Source organism: Maniola jurtina, chromosome 1, assembly GCF_905333055.1.
Source record: "Maniola jurtina chromosome 1, ilManJurt1.1, whole genome shotgun sequence".
Classification (NCBI taxonomy): domain Eukaryota; kingdom Metazoa; phylum Arthropoda; class Insecta; order Lepidoptera; family Nymphalidae; genus Maniola; species Maniola jurtina.
Genome location: NC_060029.1, coordinates 2,735,374 through 2,761,625, shown reverse-complemented (window position 1 = coordinate 2,761,625; position 26,252 = coordinate 2,735,374). Strand labels below are relative to the sequence as shown.

The following is a 26,252-nucleotide window of genomic DNA, read 5'->3' as shown; positions in this document are numbered from 1 at the left end:
AGTCCAAAGTATATATCTCTTAAATGCTCTTGAGTATATCACATTTATAACAATAAAGAACAAATAACTCTACTTACAAGCTCTGATTTTACAAACCCTAAATCTTGGTTAAAAAAGTACGGCTTGGCCGTTTAATGTTCGTGAAACTATTACATGACATAACATATTATATTAAGGTCAAAGGAATAGTTTGTTCGACAATTACTAATTTTTATTATACTTCATGATTGTCGCACAAGCTATTCCGGGCTTAAATGTCATATCAGATAAAAGTACCACGAACATTAAACGGCCAAGCCGTCCTTTTTTAACCAAGATTTAGGGTTTGTAAAATCAGAGCTTGTAAGTAGAGTTATTTGTTCTTTATTGTTATAAATGTGATATACTCAAGAGCATTTAAGAGATATATACTTTGGACTTGGGATAGGTCCCATGGGCAGCGCAATTCTAAGCTAGCTAGGGGCTTGGCTCTACTAGAGATCTCATAACTTTTTAACAGTGAAAGCATTATGAACTTGTGAGTCTTGGCCACATTTTACATGAAATGTTTTGGTGGGATCCTTTTTGCAGACTTTTGTCACTGGTATTTATTTCGGAATAGGCAAACTGAAAAGGAAAATTGAAATGGAAAAATTGCTTAAAAATGGTATTTATTTATCTAAAATTAAAGCTGGATTAGCCATCAGAGTCTTCATGGTTTTCGAGCTGATCACTTGTGCCAGCTGCTCTGCTGCTTGTTGCTCTTGCTGAGAGCAGAATACATTTGCACTTGAAGTGCAAATGTCGAATAAGTCCCCTTGGGAATTACCCTGAGAAATAAAGTTATAATAAGTATTATAAACTAAAGATAAAAGAACGAAAGAAAGAAATAAATAAATTAATAAGTACTGACTTATTCGCTCATGAAAAACTTTCACCAAGGACCCCTAATAGCTAACTCTTGACAGATTATACAGCTGTTCATTGGGTATAAAGTATTTGCGTAATGTTACCAACTATTCAGCTGTACATCAATCTATGGCTGACTTATTAGACACAAGAACTACTCGTATCAGCCTTTTGCTGATTAATATATCCCTAGCACCTTATTATAGTCCTTAAAGCATTTATTTGGCATTATTACGGTTCACATTGCTTGCCCACCATTTTCTATGTTCTAAATTACAATATTTATTATTTATTTACTATTTATTCTTATTTTGTCTATGAAAATATCTATTGGATTTGAAAAAGATTTTTAATTAGTTATACGTAAAAAGCTTATCGTCTAATTCAAAAAAATTGCTGGCATTTTTATATTATTACAATCCATTTTATAATAAGATTTCCAAGGAAACAGTTATATTACGAGGGCGCGTGAAAATTTTGGTCTAAAAGTATATGATATTTGACAATAAACTTGCTTTCCCCATCAAATTTCAGGCACTAGTAACAAATAAGATCAAGTTTTACTTACCGAAAATGAATTAACTTTTTGCACTTCAGTTAAGTACACAACACATGTCACATTACATGATGCTGATGATATTTGTGCACAAATATAACACTGCTGCAGAATATTATCGAGATAGTGTTATGTTATAGAATATATGGAGTAATATTTATTCACAATTTCGCCGCTCGTGCTCTTTTAACTGCATAAAAGCGTAAAAAGGGTGCTTATTTGTTGTTTGAGCTGCACAATAGGTTACACACACTCTCTTTATCAGCCAATGTTCAGCTCTTGGGGCAAATGTTACCTTTATTAATGCTTATTAAATGCTATTATAACGCAGTTAATCAGCTAGTTGCTGTTTAATTTGTGCCCAAATCAGAGTTATATCTTATGAGGATGCTATTATTCAGATATTATTCAGCTTTAATATAGCATGTTTTGGAGCTAAAGTTTCCAACGTGGACAGTGATTCAGTTGATATGCAGCACTTTTGTGTTACTTGGGGGGGTTGTGCGGTTGTGCGGGGCGTCCCCACCCCGATTGCCATCTCGAACTGTCGCATACTTATTGGTAGTTATTTTTAGGGTCAGCGCAAACACACGGAGTGAAGTCAAGTCTTTTTGATAACTATCTAAACTCAGCGATAATCACACTAATATTATAAAGGCAAAAGTTTGTATGTGTGTGTGTGTATGTTTGTTACTCCTTCACGCAAAAACTACTGGACGGATTTGGCTGAAATTCGGAATGGAGATAGATAATATCCTGGATTAGCACATAGGCTACTTTTTATCCCGGAAAACCAAAGAGTTCTCACGGGATTTCGAAAAACCTAAATCCACGCGGACAAAGTCGCGGGCGTCAGATAGTATGTAATTACTTTGAGATACCGCGGTTGAAATTGGTATACCTACCTACTCACTGAAAACAAAACACGGAGGATAATGTATGCCGGGCTTGAATGCGCCTGGGCTTGCTAAGTACTGCCGCTATTCTAATTGCTAATGTAAATAAAATTTTGATTTTCAAAATAGACTGCAAAAATCACAACCCTTCCTTTTGGCTTTGCCGTAGTCGGGTAAAAAAGAAGCCGCGCCTCAGCTCTGCCAAGGTGCTTGCGCCATAGTCTTCCTCTTCCTCCATTCCATTCATTCCATCGACATCAGCCTGTAGTGTCCACAACTGGACATAGGCCGTTCCCACCAAATGTTCCTCCGCGTTCCTCATCCACCCGCTCCCCGCCACCTTCTTCAGGTCATCGGTCCAGCGGACTGGAGGTTGTCCTACACTGCGCTTTCCGGTAAGCGGTCTTCGCTCCAGGATAGCCTTATCGGCCGTCGCGTTGGTTCTGCGACAGACATGACCTGCCCTCGAAGGGTTCGCCTTGATTCACACACGAAGGGTTCCGTACCATCGCGCAAGAAATAACGTTTTTTAATTTTTTTTTAATTTTCATGGCGCCCTTTTTGAAATTTTTATTACTTACCTATTTATTGTTATAGCGGCAAGATACACATTCTGTGATTTACTCTACCTATTACGGTACGGTTCACGAGATACAGCTCGCTAACAGACGGGCAGCGGAGGCTTAGTAATGTTACGGGTAATGTGCCGGCCACATTTTTTTTATATAAAGAATATTAGCTATTTTAATCATAACTAACATTCCCCTTTCCCCTCCAACTAAGCGTAAAGCTTGTGCTAGGAGTGGGTACAACAATGGTGCAACGGGTGGGGTTTGAACCGCCGACCTTTCGGAATTCAGTCCACTCCTATAACCGTTGAGCTATTGAGGCTTAACATTAACGGCCAACAATGCGATATTCAATGGCGTTTCCCGTTAAACGTACGAGTAGATGTAGCCACTAACAACATACAACGGCATTCACAATGCCGTTTGGCGTTAAGACGATTTTAACCCCAATTCAATTGGTCTTAGACGTTATCGGTTCAAATGTGGCCACTCAGTTTAACGCGATAATTATGGCGTTGTTGGGCATTGACAACCTTAATTTAGCTGCAAATAATAGCCCGTTGGCACCCTTTGAGTACGGAACCCCACAAATAAAATAAAACGGTAGCCATGAATATTGTGAGATCAGTAGATATAGGTATCTACATACTTACCTAAGTATGCACATCGTGCTTATTTATATTGCTGTAGGTATTTACGTACACTACCTAGGTACTAGGTAGGTAGGTATACAAATACCATACCACAAGTAAATTCTCACAAAGAAAGTTTTTGGCTAACAATTAATTACTTGAATGCTTAATAAAATGGCAAATAATTGGATTGGAAAGGTCGCACGCATTAGGTTCCAGAGATAATTTTGAAAGTATGCAATTATGAGGCTTAAAAAAATTTGCAAGCAAGAACTTTGGGACACCAAACTATGCGACGTGTAGGCGCCGGAATACTTATATATACTTGAACTTGAATATTTCATATTGAATTATTTAAGTTTTTCAAACATAGTTATAATTCTTTTCATACTTGCATATAAAATACATTTCTCGCAGTGGATAAGTACTATACATATAGGTACGGGTCTATAGTACGCGACAGGTTGAAATGGCAATCGGGGAACGAACGCCCCGCACAACCCCCACGCTAACCCGTTGCGGGCGAGCGCGGGTGTTCAGGGCGTCATACACCGATTGCCATCTCAACCTGTCGCGTACTATAGACCCGCCTATGGCAATGTGTGTATGTCAAAACCTACGGAAATTCAAAATATTGAATTATTTCGCTTTTAAATTATATTTTTTGTGATGCAATTACAAATTCACTGTTTTCGGATTTTTTCCTTTGAGTATGGCATTGCTACGGGCTACCTGCCTTTCATGATTTTAGGTTGACGGGAAGAATTGTGCCGATTCTCCTTGTCTTGACAGACACGACAGACAGACACAGACAACGAAGCGATCCTATAAGGATTCCTTTTTCCCTTTTGAGGTACGGAACCCTAAAAACAAAAAAAGGTACACCACCCAAACAAAATCTTGGCGAGTCAGTGTGTGAAATAAAACACTGAATATTTTTCAATATTTATTGTAGAATCGATACATAGTTACGATATTTTACACATAACAGTCTCAGGTAATATTAAAAAATTCTATCTTACGAATCAGCCGATTACAAACTACGATAATTTTATAATAACTTGTTACATAAAATGTTATAATACTACATAGTCCACTAATTAAATCGTTTACCAACTGTTACAAATTTTATGTAAGAATCATATTAGCTATTTAATTGATACAAAATTTCATTCATTATTTCATTACTAACTTAGGAATGTTACATAAATAAATTAAAATCTAGTCAACTGTAAAGCTGTAGATACATTACTGTGACATTTGACATCGAAATGACAATTTAGTGAGCACGTCTTCAAAGGTTTTCTGTCGCAGGACACAGCATAACACAGTAATGTGTTTGCAGCTTTACAAATGATACATGATTAATGATTAAATGTGTAGTTTAAAATTTTACATAGTAAATATCATTAATACGTAGGATTGGGATTTCGTAAATTACAAACAATACTATAACACCTTTATTGGTTTAAAAAAATTACATCCTGTCTTTTGTTTTTAACACAGGCTCTTAATAATACAATGCAGTTGAACATTTTGTTGATTGTGTTACAATTTAGGTACAATTTTAACAAACAAAATAAAGTACACCTATTCCAGCTGAATACTCCGCGCGAGCGTAGCGAGCTTGAAATCTTTACTTATTTTACAGGATATGTCGTGTATCCTGTAAAATAAGTAAAGATTTCAGGACATCGGTAGAGTGACATTTCGAACTAGCCACTAGAATTCTGCCGAGGTTAGTTGTAGACGTTGGGGAGGGAAAAAGTGATTACAAGGTGAAAGTAAATTTTACTTCTTTTTCAAGCTCCACAGCGGGTCGAGGAAGTTGAGTGGGTCCTTCATATCACCGCTCGTGAGTCCAGGGGCCTGACGCATCTCCTCGAAGGATTCGCGAGAAAACTTCGGTTTGAGGGTAGCGTGGCTGCTGCCGGGGGCGGTTGTAGAGGCGGGGGAAGGCGTCACAGGGGGTAGGATTGACGCGCCGGTGGCTACCGATACAGCTTCGCCGTTGAACATGGTCGTACCTATGGAAGCATATAGTACGGTTATCTTGTGTGGGTAGTTGTGAATAAATTACACTAATATTATAAACCCGAAAGTTTGTGTGTATGTTTGTATGTTTGTTACTCCTTCACGCAAAAATTACTGGACAGATTTGGCTGAGGAATAGAGATAGATTATTGCCTGGATTAGCATATAGGCTAATTTTATCCCGGAAAATCAATGAGTTCCCACGGGATTTTTAAAAAACTATATCCACGCAAACGAAGTTGCGGGAATCATCTAGTAAATAATAATAATATTTTATTGTATTTTTTCATATTACCTACTGAAAAACCTTATTAGGTATTTTGGTTTCTTCATAGCAAAGTTAGGTCAGGTTAGATTATTCAAAAAAAAATTGTAATCAATGGAGACTCATTTAACCTTTTCCTTTTTTTATTAGAACCCAAATCGACTATGTTTTAGTTTCGGTACTTACCGGAACAAAGTACACCCTGCGCGTAGAAAAGAACAGTTCTGTAAGCGTCCGCTAGATACTTGGTGTCTTCTAGAACGTTCGTTCGATGCTTGTACAAATTCACGCACCCTGCGTCTAGCATATCTGTACAGATAAATAAACATTAAGAGAAATCCGAAAGGGTGAAGAAACATTGAGATCATGATTATTTCGGCAGAAGATAATGTTTTATGTTATCCTCTATTATACTCGTGAATTAGAAATGTACTGGGAGATTAGGCTATACATTTCTCTGTATTATTAAACCTTTGTTCAGAAGTAAGATTATGAAAAAGGCTTCATTTGTGATTTGACGATACTCTCACGTTTAAAAACCTTTATTTACCTACTAACAAAATTCTACGAAAAAGAACTTCTACTTTAAAGAAAAAAATTACCACAGAGGTCCAAAAATCCAGCTCGCACTTGACACATCACCAATACAAGTAACGCAAGAACAGAACTCCTTCCCGCTCCAGTGCTGCATTGTATACACGCTCCGCACAGTTGGTTGCTCAGTCTTCCTTCATATGTTATGCTGAGCATCTTATCTGCTAGCAACACTAGGGGAGGGCATACGATCCTGAAAAAAATGATCATCTTTACGATTTGCTTAAAAAATCACTTCGATGTTGCTCCGTTGCGGCATGATTGAAGGACAAACTAACACGTACTTCACATTTATAATATGGGCAGTGATTCGACCTGAACGTTGTCTGTAAGTGGAACATCCATACTAATATTATAAATGCGAAAGTGTGTCTGTCTGTCTGTCTGCTACGTTTGCACAGCTCAACCACTGAACCGATTTTAATGAAAGGTACAGAGTTAGCTTACATCCCGGGGACGGACATAGGCTACTTTTTATCCCGGAAAATCAAAGAGTTTCCGCGGGATTCCTAAAGACTTATCCACTTAACCGATTTGTATGAAATTTGGTACCGAAGTATCTTGCGTCCCTGTAGTCGAAATAGGCAACTTTTTATCCCGGAAAATCAAACAGTTCCCACGGGATCTATAAAAATCTAAATCCACGCGGACGAAGTCGCGGGCATCCTCTAGTTCTGAATATTCATTGAAAACACTTTTTTAATTCATCCAAGTTGATCCTTGATTCCGATCTCACCTTAAAACGCTGAGATAATGTATTAAACATTGCACCAAAACACACTTACTTAGCCGGAAATACGTTGATCTGGTAATGTGTAACCTTTGACACGTTCTTCCCTAGCGCTATGGTCAGTTTCCTTTCAGTCCAATGCACGTTACAGGTTACATCTTCCAATGTGACTCGAAGGCCGTCCGCTAAATCTATGGATTGCCCTTTTGCTGTCGGCCAGTATGCGTTTCCTGACATCTATAAACAAATAGGTAATACGTCAAACAGATAAACTATTTTAGTAATAAGTTAAGTAGTAAGTACTAGTAGAAATTGTTATACCTAGATTTAAATATTTTAACTAGATTAAATAATTGTGTTACGTGTACTGTCGACGATACCTATAACAGGTGTGCGGAAAAACTTATCAAGTTTATGAATACACCTTCTTTGTAAACCTTGTAAAAGTTTGTTATTAAATAAATACATAAAAAAAATAAAAAAAAATAAACCTGCATTTACACATTCGCCACTGCGGCACGTCACGCCACTCGCCGTATCATCGACATGACAGATACAACCTCACTTGTGAGCCAAGACTGGAGACGAGTGTGTGAACTATCTGCTTAGTAAGATACATCTTACCACTTGAAATACCGTAACGTCAGAGTAAAAGGAGATTTAAAGTCAAAAATTCAATATCACCGATTTTACCATCTTAATCTTTGAGCTAGGAGCTGCGATATGGCTGTAGATTTACGGACAAACTTAAGCTTTAAAATCAGACCATTAAGGTCTATTTTACTTTGATACTGAATGTTTCGACGGTCGAATTCTATCAACATTGGTGTGATATAAAATCAACCAACGTTGCATCCCAGCTCGCCATCAGTCGCGTTCAATTGCGAGTTTTTCCGCAATTAATTTAAATGTATTAAAAAAAGGTCAGTAAAATTTCTGATGTACTAACCTCAATCTCACTGAGCAAACAGACAATGCAAGTAATCTTATTTTCTAACATTGCTTTCCAAAAAATTGTATACTCCTTTTCTTGTGGACATTTTGATATCACTATTGGTATGCACCACGAGGCTAATTGCTGTAAAAAGGAAGAAAAATTAAAATAACATAAAATTCACTGTGTAAAATTTCCAACTTTAAAATCCAACTCGGCTGGGCTACATTCGGGAAATTTTATCAGTGCTTGAAGACCAAAGTCTTCAAAAAGTGCGTGTTACCAGTAATGCCATATGAATCCCATATATTTATTTATTTATTTATTTAAACATCTTTATTGCACAAAATTACAGAGAAAATAATAAATGATACAAATAAAAATACAAAGGGCGACCTTATCACTAAAGTGATCTCTCCCAGGTAACCCGTATGTTCGAACCTAAAGGATAAGACGAGGAGTCATCATGTATATATACAATTACGTATACATAGACATACACTCTAATAGGTATATACTATACAATAAATATATAAATAAATAAATAAATATATATATATATATATATATATATATATAAAACATTTAAAACATTAAATCTGTATAATATAGTTAAATAAATAATACATAGTTAAATAAATAGCATAGTGTACATAATATACTATGACAGAAACTAAAGATTTATAGTGATAGATAGTGTTTCTTGACACGATTTTTAAAGATTGCCAGTGATTTGGAGCGTCTTATTTCGACCGGAAGTGCGTTCCACAGCGAGGCTGCTTTTATAGTAAATGACTCCGCGTAGCCATGCGTATTACATTTAGTCATTTTAAGCTTAAAATCGCAGGAGGGACGCAGGTCGCGATCACGTTCGAAGGAGCTAAGAAATTTAAACTGATCTTTAAGGTAGGGAGGTGACCAGGGATGGAAAAGTGTGGCAAACAGGATAGAAAGAACATGTAGATTACGTCGATGTCTAATAGGGAGCCAGTTCAGTTTTTTACGATATTCAGAGATATGATCGTATTTTCTTAGACCAAAGATGAACCGAATGCACAAGTTTTGCAATCGCTCCAATTTGTTTAAGAGGTCTTCATTTAAATCTAGGTAGCAAGCATCGGCGTAATCTAAGATGGGAAGAAGAAGGGTATTGGCAAGCAAAGTCTTGGTCTTGATTGGCAATAAATTTTTCCACCTTTTTAGGGACCCATAAGCACCGAAAACTTTTTTACTGACAGCTGAAACCTGCGGTTTCCATGATAGATTGCTATCCATGATAATCCCAAGATTTTTCACAGTGTGGTTGTAAGGAAGCGCAGAACCATCAAAGATCACTGGTGGTAACGAATTCACAAAACAAACTACAATACCTAGCAACATAGCTAATGGATTAAATATTCAAACATCATTATTAAAATAAAGTTGTACCTTGTAATAAGAAGCGTTGATGTAAGCGTCAGGATCAGATTTCAAGGTAAGTCGGGAGTCATCGTAAGGCACTACTCCTGTCACTACGTTTTCAGACGACCGCATTGCTACTGACTTAGATCTAGTCATGTTTTCTTTTGCCTGAAAAAAATAAAATTTTATTAAATGATTCTAAAAGTATACCTAATTCATCAAAGGTTTCACTGAGACGGTTCGTCAGGTAAGGCGCTTCACGTAATAATAAAGTCTATGCTCCTATGCTAGGCACCTATAATACAATATTTAAAAATCAACAGTTCCTGAACTCCTATGCTTTGTGTGCTGTACCCTATATCATTAGGGTTGAGGAATTGGTACTTACATACGGGTCTAATAGATAACCTCATTTTTTTGAAGTCGATTAAAAATTAAGGAATTTAACATCGCTGTCACCCTCCCGCAACAAGCAACTCGATTCCATTTGCAAGCAGCAGTGCGCATTATCATGTAAGGGTACTCAGTCCACGAACCATCTCAGGTATAATTATTAAAATTACCGTACCTGCGTATCTTGAAAACTCTTCCACTTGGAATCTAAAACGGTTAATCCACTAGGAGTCTTATTAGTCAAAGAGTCAGTCAGTTTGTGTAAATTTTTCACCTCCTGCGTAAAGCTGTTCAGCAAACTAGGATCAGAAAAGAGATCCCTTTTCGCAGGCCTTTCTATAATTTCCTCTTTAACTACTGGTTTTACGGGTTCTACTTTGGGAACTACACTAGGTTTAAAGATTGCTTTTTCGGATATCTGAGGCACTTTTATTTCAGGCATTAATGGTTTATGTTTCACTGTGAAATCAATTTCGGATAGGAGGTCAAACGCAGTCGGTTCAGGCTTTGGTTCCTCGACTTTATCCTCAACGGGTTGAATTTCTGGGGTTTCCTTTGGAGTTGTTTCTACAGGAGGAGGATCTATTGCCTCGGTTGGTTTGGGAGGCTGTTCGGCGACATTTTCCTTTGCAGTTGGCACTGGAAAGGAAAAATAAAAATCTCAAAGCTTTGTCAAACATTTATTTCCAATAATTACAATTCTATTATCTACTGTATTATTCACATACATAAATATAAATTACAATGTTATTGCTTACAAATGCTTACCTTGGTTGGTAGTAAATGTCACACTAGTGTCTTGATTCGGTCCGGATTGCATATAGGTCGAGCAGTTTACGTTGGCGCCATAGTTGGTAGTTACTTGCATAGACTGAGACGCAACCTCATTTGCCTGGTTTGCGACAGTTAGGTAACCGTAAGGTAGATTATAATAAATCTGTGAATTGCTCGGTTCTTCTGCAGGCACATTATTTGGTGGAATGTCAGATGGGGACTGCACCGTTTGACAAGGTCCCGCACTAGTATAGACTCCCGCGGCATTCCAGTTGGGATCCTTTGCCATCGATTGAGGATCAACATTTGATTGTCCGTAATTCGTGTTAGTGTTTTGCGACCCGTAATTATAGTCATAACTTCCTGAAGTAGCATTGTAAGTGTATCCAGGATGGTTTTGGTATGCTTGTCCGTAACTCGTGTTAGATTGGTCCGGGTATTGCGCACTGGTTGGTTGATAGCTTTGGTTTGGCATTTGACTCATGGGGTTATATATTTGTTTTCGAATGCCAGTCGACAGCGCTTCGCCAGTGACGTGTGATTTGATAGGTTTGTCGAGGGCATCTAGCTGTGCTAAACTTGGATCGACGTACGGTGTAGCTTCGTTTGGAAGGCAGTACGGTTGCCCTGCGCTGTACGCAGTTACGTTAGTAGATGTCATAGTGCTGTCAGCATTTGTGTACACGTATCCTTGAGATATACTTTCATAAGCAGTAGAAAAGGGATATTGCTGATCAACTCCATAGCCCGAAATGTTTGGAATGGCGCTAGACGAATTGGGGATAGAACGAGGTCCTGCTTGCATCGGGTTTGACAACGGGTTCGGGTTCAATGCGGTTGGTCCAGACATTTGGGTGTTTTGCATTGTATTTGCAAAATTTGGAGAATGTTGCATAGGGTTGGAAAGTTCAGGTGCAGCAGAAATAGAAGTATTTGACATAAAATATTGCGTTGGACTTGGACCTGAAATATTCTGCTGATTTGAAAAATTTGGTGTTTGGTTAGATGGGGTAGAAACATTTTGCATGGCATTTGGGAAATTCGTCATTTGATTATGAGCTTGGGGATTGAATGTGTTTGCAGCTGGATCACTTGGTACCGATGTTTGGCTGTACTGTGGATTGATAACATTTGATATTGAGGTTGCATCATACTGAGCCATCGGATTAGACGTATTTGGCATTACATTTTGGCCATACTGCGCCATTGGATTTGAAACATTTTGAGAAGTTTGGCCATAATGTGCTGACGGATTAGAAACATTTTGAGAAGATTGACCATAATGTGCTGATGGATTAGAAACATTTTGAGAAGTTTGGCCATACTGTGCTGATGGATCAGAAACATTTTGAGAAGTTTGGCCATACTGTGCTGATGGATTAGAAACAATTTGAGAAGTCTGGCCATACTGTGGTGTAGGATTTAAGACATTTTGAGAAGATTGGCCATACTGTGCCGTTGGATTTGAGACATTTTGAGACGATTGGCCATACTGTGCTGATGGATTAGAAACATTTTGAGAAGATTGGCCATATTGTGCTGATGAATTAGAAACATTTTGTGAAGTTTGGCCATACTGCGCCATTGGATTAGATACATTTTGTGAAGTTTGGCCATACTGTGCTGTTGGATTGGAGACATTTGGCATCGAAGTCTGTCCATACTGTGCCATAGGATCGTTAACGTAAGGATAATTATTATCTGCAGGCATGGGCGAGCCCACTATGTTAGTATTGTTAGTATTGGAGTTCTGTCCAGCGCTGCTATATGTCGCCATATTTGGGGTGTACGATTGGGGATATTGAACGCTAAATTGCGTTTGGCCGTATTCGCCCCCATAGTTGGCGACTGGTTCATTTTTCGGTGCAGAAATTTGCATTTGAGCAAAGCTCGCATTGAAATCTTGACTCACAGGAGTATATTGCGCCATATTAGAATCTGGCGTTGATGGCGGTTGATTTGACGTATTATATGGATTATTGTAAACGTTATATTGAGTTGCATTTACGTTTGTTTGGTTATCGGTAGAGTAAGGTGTCGGGTTTTGTGAGTCTGTCACAGCAGTTGAATTATTATGAGTTGCGGAATAGTAGGGGTTTGTATATGTTTGCGGGTCAGGCATTTGGGACGAGTATTGGGGTGGCGTGTAGGAAGTATAACTATAATTTTCCTCGGGTTTACCAAACTTGTTCATGGGATATGCGTAGTTAGCCTGTTGGGTGTAAGGGTCATTATCGGTTGGCGCGTACGCTTGCGCATATCGTGCGTATGGGTTTTGTACATTTTGCATCCCTTGTGGCAACACAACGCCATCAGGTAGGTTGGGCTGTGTTAGGTCCGTTGCTGCAAGAGATATATAGGAACTCAATACTAATAATACTCATTTAAAACAAAATATGTTTTAGAAAAATAAGTTAAAACATACCCTCAGATCCAACAGGTGCCGGTCTGACTGATGTTGGGTATATGGTTTCAGGATAGTACGCTTCGTTTGGTAAATGCTCCATTTGAGCTAAAACAATAACGAAATTCTTTATTTAAATTCTGCAAGTATATACCAAAGGAGAATCAAATTTTCTCATGCACTGCTGCTGTTTCATAAACATGCATAGTGGGGGTCAGCCTCGTTGCTGTCACATCGCACTACGAGAGTAAGGGAATAGAGATAAAGAGTGAACTTGTGCTCTATAATATTTCCTGTATAGTTGGCCAGTTTCTCTTGAGTTTAACTACCGTGGCTGGAATTCAGCCAGGAGTATCTTTTTATATTGTTATCTTAATTTTATGGGACTTTTTCTGACATGGACCAGCCTGCTGATTCGCTAACTCAGTGTCTAACACATCATGGAATGGAACAGTCAATCGAGCTCGACGCCTATCATCATAGGCGTCGAGCTCGATTGACTGTTCCATTCCATTGAAGGTTTCTATGAGAAGTTATTTTAATATCACTCAGTGAAGCAGCAATGTAGAACCAACCAATGTCAAATGAACTCTGTAGCTATCATTCAGTGTTAGATACTAAGTTAGCGAAACACCCCAGAGGAGTACCTCATGCTTGTGATACTAGTTAAAGTATACAAACCGTGTGGCGGTATGTTTCTGGCCATGGTTCTGCTCTTCATATAAGGCAGGTAGTCTTTCAGCTTGAGGCCCGTACTGGCGGGGGGTGCGGGGACTGATTCAGTAGGTTTAGCTGCCGCTGACGTGACTGGTGTCGGAGCTAAAAAAAATACAAAATCGTTCTCAGAAAGACCATTACGCAAAAAAATCAGTTCACAACCCAGAGAGTTTGAAATTCATTTGTTTATTGTTTCCTCGCAAATGAGAAGTACGATACAAGTCTCGGCCGAAATAGCAATTAACAGCCTCGTTTAGTTTAAAGGACTCTCTTTGCCCTTCCAATATTACTCGACCGTAAATTGCTTTATTTCCGGCCTGGATAATAATGTACTAGTAATAAAGGCTTCTGCTTATAAATTTTAATGTTTGATGCAATCAATAAGACAATCATAATTCATAATCCTGCCGCTCTAGCGGAAGAGCTTTCTTTGTGGATAATGTACTACAATAAACTCAGTTGAGAACAACAATTGTGTTGACCACAAGGAATGTTTTAGTATGGACCCTGGCTTGCCTACTGACCACCATTATTTTTGTTTTTTATTGATAAACCTCAGGTTTTCCGAAATATAGGCTACCAAACTTGTACAGCTTGCGTCATACTTGTACGGCTTGTGTTGATAGCTTATATCTCAGAAACGTAACACTTTGGATGATCTTTTCTCATACAATACTTGTTTGTATTGATGCCAGCTATTCATTAATGCAGGTTTCATGCGCAACCGCTATTTTGAAAAAAAAAGAAAAATGGCGGACTTACTAAATATACCAAAATGTTCAAAGCCCTTTCTGGCACAGAAAAGGCTGCAAAATATACAGAACTAAACTAAAGAATGAAGTACTCACCTTTCTGAGTAGCCATGAGTTGGGCGCGCTCCTCGCGCTGCACCTGACACACGCTGCGAACTCGAGTCAAAAGTCCGTTCACGTTGTGCGACAGCTTCTTGTAGAACTCCAGCCCCTTCTGCGACTTGCCCAGCAGCTCCGCGTGCGTATCGTACGACGTTATCAAGGCTGTAACAATAGTTACTGGTCATGCAAGGCTGCAAACTTGTTATTTTGTCGCGAGAGTTTGTATTGAATTCCGAGCCAGCGAAGGATTCTAAGGTTGAACCACGAGCGAAGCGAGCGATTCCTTTTTTACTCGGCGAGTTTATCGAGTGTTAGTAATCAAGACCGACGGGTCCTGATTACTAACATCTGATAAATTAAGAAAGAAAGAAAAATGTTTATTCTATAAATTGTAAAACACATCACATTTTATACCTAAGAGTTGATTATGAGAGTCCAAATCTCTTTCTCTTAGTTGAGTTGTATGCGGAAGTATCTGGGAACCTGCCGCAGTACTAACCCAAGAAAACTCCTATCATTATTTGATTAATGGGAGGGGTCAAACTCTCAACAATGAGGAATACGTCACAGACGGAGAGCAATAGACTTACCATTGATCAAGCCTTCTCGTTTCCTCAACACGTCTGAGAGCAACCGTCGTGAGTCGCCGTACGACGCGTAGAGAGACGTCAGTTTGTTTATAATGTTCTCTTGGGCCGCCAAGTTTTGCTCGATGATTTTCACCTGCAATAAGATTAGAGTTACGACTGTTCTTAATTTTTTTTTTAAATTCGCTGCTGGTTGTTGCCTGGGATTTCATCCGCGTGGATTTAGATTTTCAAACATCCAGTGGGAACTCTTTGATTTTTCGGGATAAAAAGTAGCCTTTTTCACTCTTCAGGTCTTCAACTATATGCATGTAAAAATCAGGTCAACACGTTGCTCCGTTGCAGCGTGATTGAAGGACAAACCAACAAACAAACACACTTTCACATTTATAATAGAAGATAGAAGAAGATATGGCGGGCCAAGCAATTATCATAATTAATGAATTTCTTACGTTTGTGCAGAACAAATTGGACATTCTAGATGAACAAAGCATCACCCAAATTTGTAGTACCAACTTTACGGACGCAGAAATAGAAGCTGGAAAAAGTATTTTGTATAACTCGTGCGGTGATAAAGTGAGACATGTGCAGCGCAAAGGAGAAGACAAGAAAAAACGCAATATCAAGGACGTTATTAGATTACTAAAAGAAGTGGACCCCGACGCGCAGCCTAATTTTGTTGCCAAAGACATCAATCGGTTGCCACCGGTTTCATTTGACCACGTTGATGTCACGCGACTTTTGAAGGATATGACGGGTATGAAGAACGAACTCTCAGAATTTCAGACGAAAATGAGTGCGGAGCTTGCTGAGATACGCAACTCCGTTGTTGAACAAATACAAAAGTTAAATATGACGACTCCTAAGAAGAGGAATTCTTCATTAATACCTTTGACCCCACCATCACTTGTGAGTGCACAGGAACCTACTCTTGCGACAACAGCACGGAGCTCGATTACCCCAAACTATCGTAATAACGTTCATAAGAGAGTAAGTTCAACATCACCGTCGAAATCGCTTCCGCTTGTGGCAGTACCACCGCCTGCACGCACACACGCGCTTTGCACCGAAGTGGCGCATACGCCTACCTACCGTGACATCGTATTCAAAACGGCTCGACCGCGCCAAGCAAATAGCGCACGAATGGCTCGTGTAACTTCGGGTCAATCCAGCGTATCAGCTGACGCTGAGCCTGTCATAGCGAGACCTGCATCGAGTTATAACGAAACAATGCCGGATGATAAAAATGCGTCATTTACGGTTGTAGTGAATAAATTTAAGACGCGCAAATTAAGAAATATGCGAGGAACCTCAGACACGCAGTGTAAAATTCAAGTAGCGGATACCCAGTGCTCCATATATATTTCTCGTGCCCAGAAATCGGTCTCTGTGGATAATATTTTAGAGCACATTGCTGACATGGGTGAGGAATGCATAAGTGTCGAGCAACTCAAACAGAGAAACGAAACATCCTTTAACTCTTTTAAAGTTACGATACCTACCCGAAAACTTGACATCTTTTTGGATGGCAAGTTTTGGCCTGCTGGGTTGGTGTATAGACGGTACAAAGAACGATACACGAAGAACGCCACCAAATACAATCGATAATGCCAGTACAGTCTAATGATCTACAAACTAACATAATCCGTATGGCTTCGCTTAATTGTAAAAGCATTAAGCGTTCCATAGATGCCGTAAGAAAAATTTGTAAAACTGCTGATATTATCGCTCTTCAGGAAACGTGGCTTCTCCAGCACGACCTCAACTTTGTACATCAGATAGATGATAGTTTCGCATCATTTTCGAAATCATCCGTGGACTCCTCAGCTGGGATATTGCGCGGACGTCCCTATGGAGGTTTAACTATCATGTGGCGTAAGTCTCTTTTTGATAATGTGACCGTAGTGGATTGTGAGAGTCATAGGTTGGCGGCGGTCAAAATTAGTTCTGTGGATCGCCATTTATTACTCTTCAACGTATATATGCCTGTTGATATAGAAGATAATTTGCCAGAGTTCACGGACATTCTTGGCAGGATGAGTGCGGTGATTGAAGAATGTGGGATTGAGACCGTATTTATGCTTGGTGACTACAATGCACACCCCTCAGCTAGATTCGGCAAAGAGATGCTGTCATTCTGTGAGGAGCAGACTTGGGTTTGTGCAGATATAGATGTATTAGGAGCAGACTCTGGAACGTTTTCCTTCCTAAGTGAGTCCCATGGAACGACCAAGTGGTTGGATCATTGCCTGACAACTATTGCCGCAAAAAATACAGTTGTGTGTGTGTCTGTGGATAATGGTGTTAGTTGGTCTGACCACTTCCCACTATTTGTTAACTGTGATATTAAGCTAATGACTAAAAAAGTAGATAATAAGGAGTGTAATAATGATAACTTACATAAAGACATAAGATGGGGACAGAGAAATGCAGATGAAATAAATATGTATACTAATTTATGTACTGAAAATTTTAATAAGTTACTCGAATCTAGTCACTGTGATACAAACGACTTAGATAGTTCTAATGATGTTTTAGATTTTATTAATAATTTTTACAATGATGTTATTGATATTTTAAAATATGCAGCTATTAATAGTAAATATTCGGGATCTGGTGTACACAAATTCCGCCATAAAAAACAACTAGTTGGCTGGAATCATCACGTAAAAGAGTATTATCAAACTGCAAGACTGTGTTTTAAGTTTTGGATAGACTGTGGTAAGCCCAGTAGTGGAGAAATATATAATGACATGACAAAGACTCGTGCTATATTTAAAAAGAAATTAAAATGGTGCCAGAATAATGAGGAAGCTATAAAAATGGACATTTTAGCGACGCATAGAGCTGACAAAAATTTTACACAGTTTTGGAAAGCGACTAAATCATTAAATAAAAAAGAAAGTAGGCCAGTGAGTGTCAGTAACGTACAGGACAGCAGGGAGATAGCCAACATGTTTGCAAAACATTTCTCCGTGAAACCATTAGACGTTGCACATGTGCTCCACTCTCAGCCATTGTCACCATCACCCAAAACAGTACACTTTAGTCCAACTGATATATTCCGAACGATTAAAGATATGAAACGTGGTAAATCACCAGGCCATGATGGTCTGAGTGTTGAGCACATGTTATACGCTGGAAACAAATTGTATGAGGCCTTGTCAACGCTCTTTAATATGTGCATTAAACATGGTTATCTTCCTGCAGATATGTTAAAGACGGTAGTGGTTCCTGTGCCAAAAAACAAGACGGGCGATATGTCCAGTATAGCTAACTATAGGCCCATTTCGCTGGGGACAATTGCCGGCAAGGTACTTGAGCGGTTGTTGCAGCCTGAACTGATGAAGAATGTACAGATTAGTGATGCTCAGTTTGGTTTTCGTCCCGGTCTCTCTACAGACTCGGCAATTCTGTCTCTGAAGCACGTCGTAAATTACTATAAAAGTCGTGATACATCGGTGTATGCGTGTTTCTTGGATCTGACTCGCGCATTTGATCTTGTTAATTATAATATATTATGGAGAAAAATGCGCGACTCAAATGTACATAGCAGTATTGTCGGGCTGATGAGATACTGGTATGAGAACCAAACGAACATTGTGCGTTGGGGCGACACAGCCTCTAGTGAGTTTAGACTAGAGTGTGGTGTACGTCAGGGCGGTTTAACCTCTCCGGACCTGTTCAATCTATACGTTGATGACCTGATTGAGGAGCTAAGTGGTACTGGCATCGGTTGTCATATTGACGGAGTTTGTTTTAACAACTTAAGTTACGCCGATGACATGGTGCTGCTTAGCCCCTCAATAAACGGTCTCCGTAAATTAGTATCGATCTGCGAAGGTTACGCCTTGAGACATGGATTAAAATACAATGTACGCAAATCAGAAATGTTGATTTTTAGAGCTGGTAAAGGCCCGGAGAGGATACCACCAGTTTTGTTAGATGGAACACCAGTTCAGGTTGTGCAACAGTTCAGGTATCTCGGACACATGTTAACGGGATCCCTGAGCGACGATTTTGATATAGAACGAGAGCGAAGGTCACTGGCAATACGGTGCAACATGCTCGCTCGCCGATTTGCTCGGTGCTCTGAGGATGTTAAAGTTACATTGTTTAAAGCTTATTGTATGAGTTTTTATACTTCACAACTATGGATCAATTACACCAAAAGATCTTTTAACATCCTCAGGGTACAGTATAATGATGCCCTTCGCATTTTATTAAAAATGCCAAGGTATTGTAGTGCGTCGGGCATGTTCGCCGACGCTGGAGTCCCAGACTACTACGCCATTATACGAAATAGAATTGCGGGTTTCTGGGAAACAGTCCGCAATTCTAATAACAAGATGCTTAAAGTCGTCGCTCAGGCGTCCCCTGACAATGTGTTCTATAAACACTGGCTACGGGTACACCAGATCCCTAACGTAAAATGACTAACTATTTCATTTTAAACTATTTTAATTTTTATATTATATTTTGTATTTTTTACTGTTTATATGGGTCCCTAACCTGCAATAAAACGATTTTATTTTATTTATTTATTTATTTATAATATGGGTAGCGATAGGAACTCGCTTTACTGAACTTTGTTGGCTAGCGTAGTGCACAGTTGCTGTAGTGACACGAGCTCACACAGAGCGTGCTATACTCACAGTGGGCGTGTGTTTCTCCATCTCCTGCTTGAAGATGTCCTCGAGCGGCTCGTTGCTGCGCGCTAGCAGCTGCGCCGTGACGTCATCGTCCGCTAACGCAGTGCGCAGTTGCTGCACTAGAGAGTCCCTTTGCTTTTGCATTTCTTTTGCTTTTCCTACCACGCGGCGCATTTCTTTCATTGTGTCACGATCTAACCCCTCTGTTGACAACGATTGCAAATATGTAATTTTAAGCTTTTTAGATTGCTTTAGCAGTAAGAGCCTTAAGTTTATTTATCAATAGATTTTTTTTCGTTCCCCAAAGGCCAAAACCCACTAACTTACCAATTAAAATCTTAAAAATATTTTCAATGCTTGGTATTTTGGTCTGTAAAACCTCCAGCGATTGTGGTAGGAGCCTCAAGTTAGTAACACATATTATATACTTTTTACGAGTAAGATTGTTTTAGCAAAAAGAGTAAAGAGTTTATCTATCTATCTATTTTTTTTTTCGTCCCCAAGTTAACGAAAACTCATTAGAAACTAAAAACTTACCAATATTTTCGATGCTCGGTATCTTGGTCTGTAAAACGTCCAGCGGTTGCGACAGAAGCCTCAAGTTAGTAATATGTAAAGTCATAGCTTTATGCAGCACTTGGTTGCTCTCGTTAGTGCGCGAGTGGGCTTCTTGGTACTTGTGGTACTCGCGAGATATTTCCGTCTGGACGATCGACGGCGGTCGAGGGCCCATTTGCTTTTGATACTCCTTTTCTTTTAGGGTTTCTTCCTGTTGATATTTAAAGAACATATTTAGAGAAAGCCTTTAAGATACGCAGAAAATAGGAAATTCTTCTACCATTAGAAAGTTGGTGATGGAGATTCGACATCATGGAGTTCAGATGCGTAGCGTTTCGAGGTTTTTAAATCTAAAACATTTTAATCGCCAAGCTATCTAATTTGTATATATAAATTTTACTAATTGGAATTTGTTTTTAATATTCTAGATCACATGTAGGATTACTATCCAGCTCCTTAGATGTCATCATGTTAACCGATAAATTTCTAACAAGGATTGCTACATAATACAATCTTGTACTCTTTTGTGTACTGCTCCTCAGCTCTAATCTCTTTTTCTCTCTAAGGGAATTCATATGAGTTAAAAATTTATTGAATTATTTTATTATTCTGTACTCTAAGGATACGTAATGCTGCAGCAGTGAGACTTACACGTTTATAGAAGTATTATGTACTTGCTGACGCCCACGACTTGTCCGCGTTAGGTTTATTTAAAACCTGTGGAAACTGTTTGATTTTCCAGAATGAAAAGTAGTCACTCTAAGTTTTTGCTTGGGTAGGTGTAGTTGAAAACCTGTTTTCAACTACACCTACCCAAGCAAAAAATAACGTTGATCCATAGCTCCCTTACGACGTGGTTGAAGGAAAAAACACACTTTCGTATATATTATGTGGGTAGTGATTGTATAATGTCAAAAACTATAAACTAAATAGCTGTAACATAACAAGTATACCTGTATAAGTGATTTGATTTCCTCAAGCGAATGCTCCACGTCGCTGATGATCTCTGCGAGGCTGTTCATGGAGTCCACGAGGTTCTGGATGATGTCTGCTTTTGCATTCATGGCTGCACATCTATCCACTATCTCCTGTGGGATTCTGTGGAGAGGTGGAAATATGTAGGTATTATAGTGTTTTTAGAGCTTCATATATCCAGAGAAAAAAAGGAACCCTTATAAGTTGGCTGTTTGTCTGTCAAGACCCTTCAAAGGAATCAAATCCTTTAAAGTACTGCCTGTTGACCTAGAACCATGAAATTTGGCACGTAGCAATGTCTTATATCATAAGTATAGGGTATAAGTTTAATAAGTTTGATAATAATATAATGAAGAACTCAGGTGTGTGAGTATAGTTACATACCCTGTATAGTTAACTCACTTCTAGTCCGGACATAAACTGCATCAGCTCAAAATCCTTAGCATTTGCTTGGCTTACCATGTGGTGCAGCACCTTGGCCTTCACTTACCATCAGATGTTACTGTAGTAACACGCAAGCCTGTATAATTAACTTACTTCTGGTCCGAGTCCAAGACATCCAGCTGGTCGAGCTGCAGCGAGGACATGAACTCTGTCAGCTCAGAGTCCTTGGCCTCCGCCTGGCTCACCATGTGGCGCAACAACTTGGCCTTCTCTTCAGAGTAAAGGGAGGATGCCTCGTGGGCTCCCATTGGCACTAGGCGACCGAAGATGTCTGGCCCTGACACCTGAACAACCAGAAATGTCATTATTTATACTAAGGGTGTATTCCCATTCTGTGGTGACGTCAAACAATCGTGCAGTTTACAGCATTGTCACGATTAACAGTCGTCCACGATTCTTTTCTAACAACAATATAATGACAAATTACAGTGAGACAGACAGACATAGTGAGAACATGCCGTAACTCATACTAATATAAAAACGTAAGCGTGCTTGTCTGCTTTTTTTATACCTTTTAAAAATAAAACGAAATTGAATTGAATTAAGCTATTTGGACGACCTAGCTTTCATACATAGGCTACTTTTTATACTGGAAAATCAAAGAGTTCCCACAGGATTTTTGAAAGCCCATCTGATTTTGATGAAATTTGGTACAGAAATAATTTTCATCCTGGGATTTGGGGGGGATAGAGTTCTTTAGTTTTTGTTTCAATTTGTAGCTAAAGGGCTATCTTACCTCTGGATCATTAAAGTTGATAGGCACAGCGCTGACCAAACACACAGGCTTCAAATCTGACAGCATGTCTTTCTCTGGGACCTCCTCATGGTATATAAACTCGTTTTCATTCTTAGCGGCCTTCCGCTTCCCTTCCACCACATCATTTGTGAAAGTTAGAGCATCTTGTGTTACTTGCACTGAAAATAAAAAAAGATTCATTAAACAACATAAAAAAAGTTTTATTAATCCTTTTTTTGTGATTCTCTCAACTAAATATAGATGAGTTTAAAAATCAAGTTGATGTTTGTAATCAGAAACATTGTGAAAAAGAGGTTTTTTTTTTAAATTTAGAATTCTTAGTTAAGAAACTGAAACAACAGAATCAATATCAATTTACTTCATAGGAACACTTATGTTTGTATAGGTTTAGTAATTTACTTAGATTATTTTCTAGAAAAAGAATATGTATAAGGCATGTTAAACGTAACTAATTTATTAATCCTATACTAGAGGATACCCGCGGCTTCGCCCGCGTGGATTTCGATTTTTTAGATCCCATGGGAACTCTTTGATTTTCCGGGATAAAAAGTAGCCTATGTCCTTCCCCGGAATGTATTCCAAGTCTGTACCAAATTTCATTAAAATCGGTTCAGCGGTTGGGCCGTGAAAACGTAGCAGACAGACAGACAGACACACTTTCGCATTTATAATATTAGTATGGAAGTATGGATGAATGAAGAATTTGTTTTGTGTTTCAATAATAATATAATCATACCTGGTTCAATGTATTTAGCCAGTTTTCTCGCTTCAGCTAGTTTGTCTACAGCTTGCTGGTAAAAGGCTACCCTCTCGCCCATTTTCTGTTGCTCTTCTGCACTGATACCTGTTGAAGACAATTCTAAGTTATATTTTTTTTTATTGTCAATGGCAAGCAAACAAGCAGGTGGGTGGTCCCCTGATATTTAAGTGATTACTGCTGCCATTGAACTAGAGGATTTGCTAATATTTTTTTAAATATTATAAGCCATGTCAACATTCCCATAACCCAGTTTCCCCTCCAACTAAGTGTAAAGTTAGTGCTAGGAGTGGGTACGACAATAGTGCAATGGGTGAGTTTTGAACCACCAACCTTTCAGATTTCAATCTAATATGGTTATTGAGACTTCTTTAATTAACTGCTAATAAAAGAACTAAAATATGGCTAAAAGTAGTAAAGTAAATAAGCTACCTTGTAAAAGTATAGTAAAGTAATAAGTATACCTTGGTACAAACAAACGATGCAGCCAATGTAAGACATTTTGAAGGACAGATAGCGATACCAGGAGTTGTAGATCTTAGTGCCGACAATCTCATGTACGGTGTCACTGCTGCCAGACGGCCCCAGCTGGGCCAGCGAGTTCTTGTAGAAATACAGCACTTGGGTAGCCACAGCACCTGCGGTAAAAAAATGTTTTTTTTACCACATTCCTCCTCCTCCTTCTCCTCTTAAGAATAAGAGAAGGAGGATTTTTTCTCCTCTTAAGAATAAAATGAAGTGAATTGAATTTTTTTGTTATACTGATAAATTCTGCTTATTGTCACTGTTCATGAAAATTTCACCATGTGGAAAAATAATAAGTTTTCAGGAAACTTTATGTTTCGATCAAAATCTTATCGATAAAATCACTGCAGCTAAAAATGTCACCTCTTGAACTAGCACACACGCTAAAGAATGGGTTTCTGTGTGCACACACACCTTTTAAAACTGAACAAAATGAATGAAAACTCAACAAATTCACAGTAGATTTTGCATGAGCAGCAACATAACATAGTTTTATAATAATTGGCATACTGTAAGTCTTTGTTGCTTGAAACTTCTATTTATTGATTATTGATTTCGTCCGGGTGGATTTAGCTTATTAAAAATCCTAAGGGAGTAATGGGATTGGTTACCTGTGTCACTCTTTAAGTCTTTGACTATATTTATGCAAAAAATCACATTGATGCATTGCAGGATTTTTAAACCAACTGATTTACCTGAATTAAGTCACACACATCTAGTAATCATCTAGTAGACATAATAAAAGATAAGTTTTAAAGGTTTAAAAACCCCAATTAAAGAATTGAAATACACACCAATGACACTAGGCTTCCTAGTATCCTGTATACTCTTATCAAGAATACACTCCTGTGCCTGTGCAAAGCAGATCTCCTGTAGCAAAGGCAGAATGTCAGTGGAAATATCAGCCCCCGATGGCAAGGGGTTTTGTTCTCTAAGGAACTGGAATGCCCAGGCTGCATACTGGTAATGCTGACATGCAGACTTCAGGCTGTCAGCGGTTGTACGTGGCTCAGCAGACCCAAGCTGTGTGTGGAGCGCCCCAATATTGTATAGAATGCAAGCCATTTCAAATTTTATATCTGCAAGTGAGTAACTCATGTTGGCGTAGAGGTCTTTCCTGAAAAGATGAAGGAATTGATAAATAACAGGGTAGAGACAGTATTTTGAACATTTCTTTAAAGTTTAAATCAAGTGGTTTAACTTTTAACACAATTTAACAGATTAAAAAAACAGTAAATATCAATGTTTAAAACATATTTTTTTTTTTATATAGGTGTTTTATTCTTTAAAAATGGCAGTTTTAAAAAAATTTCAACCCTAATATAAACCTTTGTACACCTAAAACAAAAAAAAACTTTAATAGAACAAGTTAGAAGGTAAGATTTCACAACTTGATTGCATACAATCACACAGTAATGGAGCAATGGATCTATGTGATTTTTTGGATGGATATAGTTACAGACCTGCAGCTTCATGGGCCACTTCATCCCAGAAAACCATACTTTTACCCTACATCTACACAGATGATAGTCGCAAGCTCAACTAGTCATATCATAATCATCAAGTAACAAAGAGTGTAGGTAAACAATTTGGACCAATACTATCAGTTCATTGATAAACATCAAATAAATGATTCATGAACTAGGCATTCAAACACAGTTGTTTATTGCCATAAAAATCAATACATGCTAATTAAATTAAAGTGCTTACCATGCAAAGGTGCAGGCAGCGGGGGCACCTTTGGTCATAGGGAACCGACTCTGCATCGCCCGAAGTTGGCAATAGTATCTAACAAGTGCGCTAAGGCCTGCCGCGTCACTGGTGGCTCTAACTGCGGCCGACCGAAGCCCTTCCAACTGATGAATCTCATTACTATAGCTATCAGGATCTTCTCTGTACGCTTCCGCGATATACTGCAAAATTTCTAGAACTTAGCACACAAAGAAATCTAAGAAAAACCTTTATCAACAAGATAAACTGTGTCACTTACCTGTTTCAATTTTGGACCAAAATGCGTATTTTCCGGACTCACTTTCAACTCGAAACTGATTAACGGCAACTTTGGTACCGCTTCCATGTTTTGGGCCTTTGTTTTTAATGCTACACATGTGCTGATAAAAGTAATTTCATCACAAATTAGTTTTCTTTCTGCATTTTTTGTTTGGCTGCTGCAATTTGTCACTAAACTTATCAATTTGATTGTCTGATTGATTACGACCGACCAAAGAGTAAATGCGACTGACTTTTTTTGTGAACGGACCATACAATAATGGAATGAACGAATTCAATTTACTTTATTTACTCTATGGAACGGAACGAACGAACAGTCCATAATATCGATTCAAAATCGATTTAA

General features: G+C 38.6%; 1 protein-coding gene across 3 annotated transcripts in view; it reads right to left on the bottom strand.

Annotated features, from left to right (window-relative positions):
- The window catches only part of LOC123865747 (tyrosine-protein phosphatase non-receptor type 23), a 36,237-nt gene extending 10,098 nt beyond the window's left edge, over positions 1-26,139 (bottom strand). The window contains exons 1-23 of one of the 3 annotated variants that reach the window (XM_045906974.1): positions 25,887-26,139; positions 25,607-25,809; positions 24,691-25,013; positions 23,836-24,009; positions 23,351-23,458; positions 22,594-22,772; positions 21,951-22,141; positions 21,392-21,536; positions 20,418-20,649; positions 19,884-20,083; positions 15,232-15,364; positions 14,636-14,803; positions 13,752-13,889; positions 13,092-13,178; positions 11,951-13,009; positions 10,661-11,908; positions 10,068-10,531; positions 9,527-9,667; positions 8,114-8,242; positions 7,220-7,401; positions 6,443-6,627; positions 6,027-6,149; positions 4,475-5,568 (exon numbers count right to left, since the gene is read on the bottom strand). In XM_045906974.1, the coding sequence (XP_045762930.1) occupies positions 5,333-5,568; positions 6,027-6,149; positions 6,443-6,627; positions 7,220-7,401; positions 8,114-8,242; positions 9,527-9,667; positions 10,068-10,531; positions 10,661-11,908; positions 11,951-13,009; positions 13,092-13,178; positions 13,752-13,889; positions 14,636-14,803; positions 15,232-15,364; positions 19,884-20,083; positions 20,418-20,649; positions 21,392-21,536; positions 21,951-22,141; positions 22,594-22,772; positions 23,351-23,458; positions 23,836-24,009; positions 24,691-25,013; positions 25,607-25,809; positions 25,887-25,973 (6,135 nt within the window). In that variant the 5' untranslated portion in view covers positions 25,974-26,139 and the 3' untranslated portion in view covers positions 4,475-5,332. Of the gene's footprint in view, positions 1-4,474; positions 5,569-6,026; positions 6,150-6,442; positions 6,628-7,219; positions 7,402-8,113; positions 8,243-9,526; positions 9,668-10,067; positions 10,532-10,660; positions 13,010-13,091; positions 13,179-13,751; positions 13,890-14,635; positions 14,804-15,231; positions 15,365-19,883; positions 20,084-20,417; positions 20,650-21,391; positions 21,537-21,950; positions 22,142-22,593; positions 22,773-23,350; positions 23,459-23,835; positions 24,010-24,690; positions 25,014-25,606; positions 25,810-25,886 lie in introns of those variants that run through there. The other 2 variants (XR_006796041.1, XM_045906969.1) reach the window with 2 other exon arrangements.
- Between the last annotated feature and the right edge of the window lie 113 nt (positions 26,140-26,252).